The sequence below is a fragment of the Glycine max genome, chromosome 4, assembly GCF_000004515.6.
Source record: "Glycine max cultivar Williams 82 chromosome 4, Glycine_max_v4.0, whole genome shotgun sequence".
NCBI classification, from domain to species: domain Eukaryota; kingdom Viridiplantae; phylum Streptophyta; class Magnoliopsida; order Fabales; family Fabaceae; genus Glycine; species Glycine max.
Genome location: NC_016091.4, coordinates 45471881 through 45482859, shown reverse-complemented (window position 1 = coordinate 45482859; position 10979 = coordinate 45471881). Strand labels below are relative to the sequence as shown.

The 10979-nt window shown below is 32.0% G+C and overlaps 2 protein-coding genes across 4 annotated transcripts; both read right to left on the bottom strand.

Moving 5' to 3' along the window:
- Positions 1-598: 598 nt before the first annotated feature.
- Positions 599-1811, bottom strand: LOC100779557 (calcium-binding protein CML38). The gene is made up of 2 exons (XM_041015004.1): positions 1345-1811; positions 599-1149 (listed from the first exon to the last, which is right to left on the bottom strand). The coding sequence occupies exon 2, from the start codon at positions 1136-1138 to the stop codon at positions 716-718; it is 423 nt and encodes a 140-aa protein (XP_040870938.1). The 5' UTR covers positions 1139-1149; positions 1345-1811; the 3' UTR covers positions 599-715.
- A 4088-nt stretch (positions 1812-5899) lies between these two features.
- Positions 5900-9177, bottom strand: LOC100778498 (proteasome subunit beta type-5). Of its 3 annotated transcripts, none has more exons than XM_003523091.5 (8): positions 9061-9177; positions 8800-8968; positions 8477-8606; positions 8209-8315; positions 6948-7082; positions 6768-6871; positions 6585-6685; positions 5900-6169 (listed from the first exon to the last, which is right to left on the bottom strand). In XM_003523091.5, the coding sequence occupies exons 2-8, from the start codon at positions 8911-8913 to the stop codon at positions 6042-6044; spliced, it is 819 nt and encodes a 272-aa protein (XP_003523139.1). In that variant the 5' UTR covers positions 8914-8968; positions 9061-9177; the 3' UTR covers positions 5900-6041. The 3 variants fall into 3 exon arrangements, with proteins under 3 accessions (XP_003523139.1, XP_006578700.1, XP_006578699.1); XM_006578637.4 differs by having other exon boundaries at positions 8800-8930; positions 9061-9149; XM_006578636.4 differs by having other exon boundaries at positions 8800-8962; positions 9061-9148.
- Positions 9178-10979: the final 1802 nt, after the last annotated feature.

Sequence of the window (10979 nt, the reverse complement as noted above, 5' to 3'; positions counted from 1 at the left end):
ATTTTCCCGTACTTAGCAAGCTTGAATCAAGAAAGCACAGGATATTCATAAACCGAAACCATATTATGTATTAGGAGGATACGAATCTGATTGCACCTGACAGAAAAACACCGCTCCAATTCATTCATACAATATCTATTAAAACTTTTCACTATAAGATTTTATCCTCTATATTTGTTGTCAATAATTTAGTAATATTTACTACAGGTACAGAAAAATTGATGCACATAAAAGCTATATTTCGGAAAAGGTTGAAATGCAGTACTCATTCATAAATCAGAATTTAATCGACATATTTGGAAGTTAACCTTAACCTTAATATTGACAAGAATAGCATTGGTAATTGTTGGAAGCAAGTGTCTCCAAAAACTCGAACCATTTCCCAATCCAGTATTTGTAACATACACATTTTTTCTCGGCCAATAACATTTGACTCTCCTTATTTAGAACTGAGAACCTTATTAAGTGAGTGTTTTCTTAAAAAAAAATAAAAAACCATCTAAGAATAATAACACAACTCTCATTAAGAAAACTTGAATAATGATTGAAATAGCACAGTTGGGGCAAAATCTGATAGTTATTTTGATCACTATCGAGAAGCAGCTAAAATAGTACTATCATAGGAGTTATAGTGTTATTATACATATGATGTGCAAACAAATCAATCAAATTTCAAATACACACTATACATAATCAACATTTAGATACACATGCCTCACTGCATCATAATTCTGAATTCTTCAATGCTTAGCACACCATCCCCATTCAAATCAAACTGTTTGATCATGGCTTTGCACTCATCAATGGACTTGGACTCGCCCATCTTCTTAAGCATCCTCTTCAAGCTCTTGGGGGTTATAAACCCACACCCTTCAGTGTCATACATCTCAAAAGCCACCTTCAAGTCATTCAACTTCTGCTCCTCTCCCCCAGCTTCCATAAGAGCAATCAAATCCTCCAAACTCAGCAACCCATCTCCATCAGAATCCAATGCCGCAATTGCCATCTCAGCTTCCTTCATCAAAAGCTCCCCACCCATCATTCGCAGCCCGTGCTTCAGCTCTGAAGGTGAAACCTTTCCATCACCATCTTCGTCGAAATATCTAAGAACATCCTCAAAACCAACTTGCTTCCCCATGTTGCAATGCACTGAACCTCAAATTAACCAAAAAATGGTTAGTACAAGTGATTTGACACTTGAATTCCTAATCAAAGTTTGAGACTCGATTCTCGGTCTAGGAATGAAATCACAACTAAAGATATCACTTTATCTCAAAATAAGTCGATCAAAAGATTAATTGAGTATCAAATAGAAGGCTTAGATATCTCTTGATTGCAACAAACCTCACACAAAAGTTCTTGCTACAAACACTTAAAAGGTGTAGTATAAGTAACAAAAAATATGGTGGAACAACTAAAGTGTGGAGTATAGATTGTCGGCTTAAGAATGAGAAGATATCACTTTGTTCAAAAATGAACTGACTCGGTGGAATGAAGACTCGATGAGTATCAAATAGAAGCCTCAAATACTTGTTGATTATACAAAAAAACCAGAACCTCAAATCAAAGTTGTTGCCACAAACGCTAGTGGTGGAACAACTAGAGTGTAGTAGTATAGGTAACAAAATGTAACTTGTATGAAAATGGAAATTTGAGTTGTACTATATGTGTTGGTTTAGGGCTATTGTATGAAACATGGGAATTTGCGAGTGGTCTTATATAAATTGGGTGAAGGCGGTTTAAGGGGCGTGTGGAGGTCGTGCAGAAGATAAATACTACTAAGATACCTAGGAAGTTGCCCAGAGTGTTCTAATTTTCAAAAGACAATTATTGATTCAAGAGAGCATGGAGGCCACGGCATAGGTACGTGTCACGATGTCATAGGTGGACCAAACTATATAAATAGTTAATACGATAAACACTTGACAAATTGCAAATTTGCAATTGAAAATGGATACATACACGCGGAAGCCACCATTAACGGTAAACTGCTTCCGCATTGGTGAGAGCAACGTGGCAACAGTGTTGACACTGCAGACAATAAGAGTTCAACACGTGTCTATTTTCCGTACTAACATGTAAATTTTTACCATATTATATTATCATACAATCATTTCATAAACGTAGATTATAATAATACATAAATAATCATATTATATGTTGGAGATAGTATGTATAATTAAAACTTACTTCTTCTATGTGAATCCATTGATATAAAATTATTTTAATTTAATCCATAATTTAGAATGCGAATCTGATCTATTAAAAAATACATGTGAACTAAAAAGATTAACTTTTCCAAGCATTCTGACCGTTGAATGAATAAAACAAAAAGCAATTTGTGCGTTAGAAATTAAAGTAAAAAAACAAACGAACCATTACAATGGTACACCGTTGGATAGCGCGTCCTTATATTCTATTTTCCATCATTATCAAACAAATGCCTTGTCAAATAGTAGTCTTCACACTGTGTGTTTGGATAAAGAATTTTAATTAAGGAAAATAATTTATCAGAGAATTTAAATTTTTGTAATTTAGAATTCATTGTTTGGATGTTTTTTTTATAAAGAATTTAAAATTTTGAAATTTTAAAACATAATTTTAAACAACTAAGAAATTCTCTTCTTACCGTCTTCTTCAAGGAACACATATCTTAAGATATTGATTCAATTAAAATATTTAAAATTTTTAAAATTTAAAATTTCTCCATCCAAACATACTCAGTAATTTATTAAATTGATATTCTTCCTCATAATGTTTCTGTAATTTATTAAATTGATATTCTTCCTCATAATGTTTCTACGTCAATTCTAATCTTTACGCTAGTTAGTTCTTCTCCGTTAAATCGTTTAGTTGAAAAGATGGAACAACCTTGCTAGCACGTTACAGACGGAGTAGCCATATTTTTTTTGGTCCTCCATCACCATCTCTTGACACTTGTTCATCATGAAATTTCTCACAACCCACCTTGGAAAATGACCTACCCATTACTGGATATGTCTGAGTTTAGTTGTTCAAAGTCGAAAATTTAACCTTGGATGCTCATGCCAAGCATTGGTTTGATCACGGAGTCTCTTATCCAACTTCGCTTCACTTTCAAATATCTGGATATTGTAGTTATTCAAATGAAATGTACGTTTTTAGTTAGTTTTGAACACTAAATGTGATTTCTTCTACTGAAAAAGACAATTACTAATTGTTATTTCTTGTAAACTTCAATTTAAGACTTTTCAGTTCTATAGTTTCACCGTAAGATATTTGTTATCCAAAGTGCGAACATGATGTTGTTTCATTAATGGAGACACATTTGCTTCTCTTTTTCTCCCTTTTTAAGGGTTATATATAAAGATTCGAGGATAATGATGAATCTGAATTTACTGGGCATAAATGCAACTTTGAATTCCTAACGAGCCACACATCAAACACCGAGTAGTTATAACATAATAGGATAGTCATCTGTTGGAAAAATAATTACTTGACTAAATTAAAAAATCAATATGTTAATTTAATGGTTCTCTGTGGTACAACTATGTCGGTTATTCAATTTTTTTTATTAATTATTATTTAGAAGATATTTTAGCATATTTTTTAACTTTTTATCCGTGAGAATTGAATTAAACACAGTATTAAAAAATTTATAATAATTTATACACATTATTTATCAACGTTAAATACCTTTCACTCTTTTGTTTTATATTAATATAAATAAATTATGCAACCGACGCCTCCACCGATCTATCCTAATGATGTATAATTACAAAGGTGTTATCTATATAACCTAAATGTTAATTGACACATAATAAAGAGAGAAGAGAAAAAAGATATAAGTTTGATAAATTAGATCATTGTTTTCAGAAAAAATGCTAGCAGCATATTATTAAATATTTTTTTTGAACAAATATAAGTTTATTGGAAACAAAAAGATTTGTGAATCTCACACCTTATTAAATAATCTTCTCTCCTAATTTAATTTTTTTAATTGTTTCAACCAATAAAAAAAGAGAATATTAAAAAAATGTATTATTGACAATTCACTTATTTTAAAACTACATCAAATGAGTTGATTCAATAAAAATTACTTTGTCTGATGACTAATTTGTATATCATAACAAAGATTCTATGCCCTTTGATGGGTTCTGCTTAAGTTATAGGCAAAGATTAGGTGGTCTTAATTGTTAGTTTCACCGTCTGTCCATGATTGAGTCCTAAGAATTTAATTTTATAATGTTTAATATTCAATTTTGTAATATTTAGTTATAAATTACGATTTAAAAATTTTCTTTTTATGCTTGCAATTCTTTTTCATCCGATGTTTTTTTTTTCATTTGGGCGTGAAGACGACTACTGTTGTGAGAACATTATCTCACTATGAGAACAACTAATAATAATTATTGGATCAAGATTAAAAATAATAGATAATTTAGATTAAAATATTTCATATTTCAAATTAAAATTTAATATATCATCAAATCTCTACAAAATTAACTTTTCATCTTCCCATTATCACTTAACTTTTCAATTTCTAGTAGTTTCTCAATTAATTATGATATAAGTTATCTTTTTAATAGTAATTGAATTAATTATAATTCAAATTATCTTAATGATGCACATTACCTTTTAGAATAGAAATATATGTTATCTTTTTTTATTAAAATTTGAATTAATGAAAACACAAATTACCCCGTAATCAAGTTGATTACGATACTAATTATAATTTGATTATTATTAATAAAGACATTTTGTATAATAACTAATTTGATTACTTTTATAGATGATAACTTCTATCAAAATTAATTCAATTTCAATTAAAAAAATAATGTATGATACTGATTACCATAAAAAAAGTAAATTGTATCTTAGTTAATTTAATTTCAATTTTAAAAAATATAATTTATATTACCGTTAATTTTGATTAGTTTAACAATGGAAACATGAGGTGAGAATAGCAAAATGAGGGTGAGAAGAGGATATTATTTTGGGGGAGGGGACATGAACAAGAGATGGGGAGAGGTATGGTTTGCAATAGTAATCAAATGCAAGAACCGGACTTTTCAGGATAAATTCATGCAGATTGAACAAGATGAGACAGTAAAATTGAATTCTTGGAACTGTTTAGAACAAGGGAGTTTCTTTATTCCCTGATCAAAGCTGGTTTTACAATCCACTTGCTGTTTAGGTGGATGTGTTTCAGACAGTGGCACAAATACTGGCATATAGGACGTGTTTAACTGGCATACACTGATGAGGAGATAATGGCGAGAGGTTATCAAGCTGTAACTCATGTAAACAAAGATAACGCAATTTTTATGAAAAGTGCAGATTTTGGGCAGAAACTGCAAAATATTGGCATGAACAACAGTAGCTGGGCATGCGATTTTGGCGAAAATATGACGTGAAAGTGTAACTGTTGAGTCTTCCTTAGTTGCACAGGGTAGTCCTTATCCTAGCAATACATTTGGGTTGCATGGTTGCTATTGGGTGGAGATATGCAATTAACTTGGGAAGGCATTGCATATGTAGCATGTTCTGTATCAAAATTTTGGTTTTATATCATGTGCTATTTCACTTACATTAAGTATTAATAATATTCTATTTCGCATCTTGAAAAAAAAATCAACAATTAATTTAAGTCTCAATTTGACGAAGCTTTAAATTAAAACCATGACGTACCAAAAGTATGCTTACTAACTACTACAATCAGTCGAAGACATTGAACCACAATTCTCCCTAGGAAGTTTCTTGTACAACTTTCAGAAGTTGCCACGAAAACCATTAATCGCAAGATGGATTACATTAGCAATAGCTAGCAATACACGTCTGACCTGCTTTACCAATTTAAACCACTCCACATTATATATGGCTCTAATCTATCATTTTGGATGATAAATATGGCTTGATCTAAAACACAACAGGATAGGACAGCACTTGTATTTATCAAACTATTGTCAATTTCCAATTATAAAGTAATCAGTTTCATGCAATGGGTTCAAAATACGCTGGCAAGCAAAGGAAACTTAAAAAGACATCCACGAGTTACTTCATCAAGCACCAGTAGCCTCAACCATTTCTTGTTCCACGGTGCTTGGGGTAACTGGGTAGTAATGGTAATGAAGTTCCCCAACATCATCACCAGACAGTTTCTTCCATCCATTTGGTCCCACATAGTAAACTAAAATCATAAAAATATCCAAGTTAATGAAACATGGCGATTTTGTGCACTGCAAGTTTATCGCTATAAATTATGCATCTAAAATAGCTTCTGAAAGTACTCACCAAGTCAGGGATAAGTGATAACGACAATAATATTACTACATTAATAGTTCATCCTAACTAGTTAGAAACCATGAATTATTTTCAACTATCCATTTAACTGGACATAGTAAAATGCACATCATTGTTTTGGTGATCATGAACAAGTGTGTTCTCCAGCAGCAGTGCAAGTTTTACCTTATGAGACATATCAATTAAGTTATCATGAATTTGTGTAAATACTAATTTATTGCTGGTGAGGGAGAGGATAACAACTAAATGTCATAAACAGATAGAAGTTAGCATGTAGATGTAGTGGGGAGAAAGAAAGATACCGCTAGCAACTCCACCACTGGCCCCATCACGAAATGTTGCATGATAAATTGCTCGTCGAGCAAGTTCAGCAGCTTCCTCAACTGACAGGTCATACCGGTACCTAGTATGTATAACAAGGAAATTTGTCAACGAAATTTGGCAGAAGAGTTATAGGTGATAGTTAAATAGAAAGTTTAACTAACCCGCTATCCAATACACCATAAGCATATGGTGAACCAGATCCAACCGAGAATCTAGTGCCTTTAAGTCTTCCTCCTTCACTATCAACATAATATAGACCAGGGCCCTAAAAAAGAGATTAAATGTTGTAAGAATTGGACTAGCTGAGAAAAAGTTGTTCAGTACTTTGTTGTGTGAATTACCGTCTCATCCCATCCGGCAATCATGGTACCAACAGATAAACCCATTCCACGATAAGAGTATAAAATATTGGCAAGTAGCTTTGAGGCTCCTGTCACTGAAATTCTCCTTTTATTTGCCAACTCATGCAAACGACACTAAAATAATATGGACCAAATCAGAGAACACATGGGTAACTTCATAAAACATAAAAGGCAGAAAACATATCTCAGAAAACAAAAGCCAAAAGATATCAAATTCTTTTAAGTTTATTGAACCAGTCATTTAGATCTTCTATGTTACGCCTAGTCCTGTTAGTCAAGCGGTGGTTAATAATGAGTAATGGCCCAAACTAAGTGTCCATAATCTGGAGTGCTTATACGAGATAGAATAAAAATGACAGAATGAAACCTAGTATATTCAAAACCAACCTATCCAACAACAAATGGCAATTAAGTGGCATTCCTAGCACCAGTCTAGATGTTATCAAAGGAAAAATAATGGAAGCATCCACACTGATGTACATATCACTATAAGAATAAAAGAATAAAATACAGTTGCCTCCCTTGAGGTTTGTAAAACATATTTAAACATGATGGTCAAGGAGTCAAGCACATGCATTATAAATTAGAAACAAATTTTAATTGGATATAGGTAGAAGGAATACTAAGTAAATGAAAATTAGATGTGAAAGGCAATATTACACCACACTCAGACTACTTAGTAGAATATGAAAAAAATTAAAATTGAAAAATGTTTGGAACCTACACAATTGTGCCCTATAAGTAAATCTCTCCACACTTTATACATGGGAAAGAGATTATATCTGAAATTCTGAATTGCATAGCCATCCTTCTAAACAAATTCATCTTAAATAAAGAGATTATTTCATTTTTCACAGGCAAAACATAATTATTTTCCTTATCATTTTCATTCCCACCATTTACATGGCATTCCAAACAAGACACCAGACTACCCTCCCATAGTTCAATTTCCATTCCATACACTTTCTTTCACTCCTTACTTGCTTCCAAAACACAGGCTAAGATGCTGCCTATGGACAAATAATTTTCATGCAGTGAGTATAAATTTACTTCAAAGAGGTAAATCTTACCAACTCAACTAAAACATCAATATTCAATAACAATAATTGCAAGGAGATAACCAAGGAATGACAAAGGTGTGGGAGACTATTGCAGCAATTCGGCAGGAGACTGACCTAAAGATAACAGAACAGGCAAAAGCAACCATGCAAGATTGTAAGCTCAAGGTTGCAAAGATTACCTTAATCCCGAGATTCCTGTGCCAAAACTGGCAATCAGCAGCACCACCAGCCATTGTCCCAAGCATATACGGATTGATTTCGATAATTTTCTTCACAGACTGCGACGCTGGAGACAGCCAACAGTCAGAATTCAAGATCAAACACAATGCAAATAGATAAAACCCATCATTTTAATTTGCAGCAATTAGCACAAAAACAAAAAACTCTGCCTCAGCCAAAGGAACAAAGAACAGTGAAAAATGAAATTAAAATCTAACAAATACTCACATATATATCCTCCCATGCTAGCTCGAGAATCAGCAGCTACCATAACACCCTCTTTAAATATAAAAGCAAGAGTTGTAGTACCCTTCGCGGGCTTCACCATCTGAATAGCGTCTTTCAAGAACCCATCGAACTAGCACCACAAACAAACACACACACAACAGTTCAGTTAAAACCATCAAACTTCAACTCTTCTCCATAATAAACTAAACCCTAACTTTCTTATTTCATTCCCCCACAGTTTCAGAAACAAATATCAACCCTATTTTTTTTCCTTTGATTTTCGAACAATTTCAGAATCCTGAGATTCAATTGAGAGTCCTCACGTCATTGGAATTCGGAAGGTCAAAGAACGGAGCGGCGGAGAGTTCTCCGGCGACGTCGTTTTGAGGTGCAATCAGTGTGGGAAACGATTCGAGACTAGTCGTATCGAGCTTCATGATATCGGATTAGTGACCTAAATGAAAACAAAACCCTTAAACCTGTAACCTACACCTACATCCAAGAGGAGAATAAACAAAGTGATAAATATAAATGCAGAAAAATTAAAGATAGAAAGAATTGCAAATTTTAAGAACATGGCGCACCGATTCTGGGAGAAGAGAAGAGGCAATTGCAATCTGAGATCTCACGTTAGAAGCAATGGGAAAAAGCAAAGAGGTACACTGTTTTTCAGTATGTACTGGCTTGGAGAAAAAGGCAGGAATTATTTGGGCCGGCCCACATATTCGCGCTGGGGTTACTATTGGCCCCAGCACAGTTGTTATTGACCCCTATCATCTTTCCAAATTAAAAAAAAAACACCCTTTCCCACAATGCACAATGTAAATACATTTTCGCTGCACTGATGAGGTGAAAAAACATTCTGCAATGGAATTGGGATTCCATGATTCTGTTGTGCATTTTTCCGCACCCTAATTAGTGCAATGGAAGTGTATTTTTGTTGTATAACTAAGTTTGTGGAAAAAATGCACAATGAAATTACAATTTTGTTGTGCAAGTAGGAGTTAACAAAGAATGTGCAATGGAAGCATGATTTTTGTTGCACAATGTACAATGGAATCATACTTCCGTTATACTTTTTTTTTCATTGTTTGAAAAATAGAAATAATTTAAGTATTGATTACATAATTTGCAATCCAACAAAATCACGATTTCATTGTGTTGTAATTTTTGTGATTCCGTTGTGTCACAATTTCTACAGTACAACGGAATTGTGATTTTTGTGTTATAAACGTTGTAGGTGGAGAAGAGTGGGTGCTAGTATTGGAGGAAATGAGAGAAAAAATATTTTGGTATTTGCACATTGATAATAGGGGAAGCAATTTTAGAGGGGCAAATATTAATTACATATTCATGCTTTTTTTATAAGGCCCATTTATTTTCTGGAGGAAATTTTTTTCTACTTTTTTACCTCCACCTCCACTTTTTTCTTTCCCTTGTGAAACGTTTGGCTTTATTTCGATTTTCCTCCCTCTGAGTTATATGGTAGGTAGATGTTTATAGTGCAGAACAAAACAAACCAACGATAATTTACAACAGTTATTAAAAATTCTAACAGGGCTGTTATGCGTAGTCGACCAGAGTTTGGAAACAGGGTTTACCTGATCAAGAGAAAACCAGCCAGCAAAGCAGAACGCAAGAGGAGACACTCTGTGAATTGCGAAGGAAAGAATGAATTTTATGTTTAGAGTAAAAATGTAATTTATAATTAAATAAACAAAAAATAATAAATATCTTCCCATTTTATAATACTGTACAGGACAAGAAAAACAAAATAGGAGAAACACACACAACAATTTTATATCTTGTAAGAAAATATAAAATTTACTAAAATATCTAATATTAATTATCTTAATTTAATTGATATCAAATTTAATGAGTTTGTAAAAAAAAAAGATTAGAATAAAAAAATCTAATGTTTTCTTTTTAAAATGATCACGTTGATTAGTTGTTATTTTTCAATTATTAAAGAGATATAAATACAAATATATGTATCTTTTTAATATTTTGTATTTGGGACAAAAAGTTATCTCATTATTTTTTAAGTAACAAAAATTAGAGATTTTATCATGTTCTTATTTGTTTGATTTGTGTTGTCCTTAATCTGTTTTAAATTAGACGGAGAACAAAAATATTTATTCTATTCAAACAAGTGAAATAAAATAAAAAGTACATCTTCCCTTAATTTTTATCTTTATTTCTATCTTTATTATAATAAAAGTAAATAAGTTTAGGAAAGAAATCTTATGTAATTGAGTGAGAAAATTTTAGATTTTTTATTTTCTTTTTAATTCATAAAATCATATAAGTATAGTAACTAAGATAATTAGAAAAATATATCTTCTAATTTAAAATAATTAAATTAATTATTATCAAACATATGTATATGAATGTCTTCTAAAAACACATATGTATATGTTTTAATTAGGGTAATTAAGATTATTTTAAGAATTTTGTTTTTGTCTTTGATGAAGCATATATATTTTTTATTGCTTTGATGAAA

Coding starts and splice junctions, on each gene's coding strand:
- LOC100779557 (XM_041015004.1), bottom strand. CDS start 1,138: ATGGGGAAGCAAGTTGGTTTTGAGGATGTTCTTAGATATTTCGACGAA.
- LOC100778498 (XM_003523091.5), bottom strand. CDS start 8,913: ATGAAGCTCGATACGACTAGTCTCGAATCGTTTCCCACACTGATTGCA. Junction 8,316..8,476: donor TAGCATGGGAGGATATATAT/GTGAGTATTTGT, acceptor GGCTGTCTCCAG/CGTCGCAGTCTGTGAAGAAA. Junction 7,083..8,208: donor ACAGGAATCTCGGGATTAAG/GTAATCTTTGCA, acceptor ATATTATTTTAG/TGTCGTTTGCATGAGTTGGC.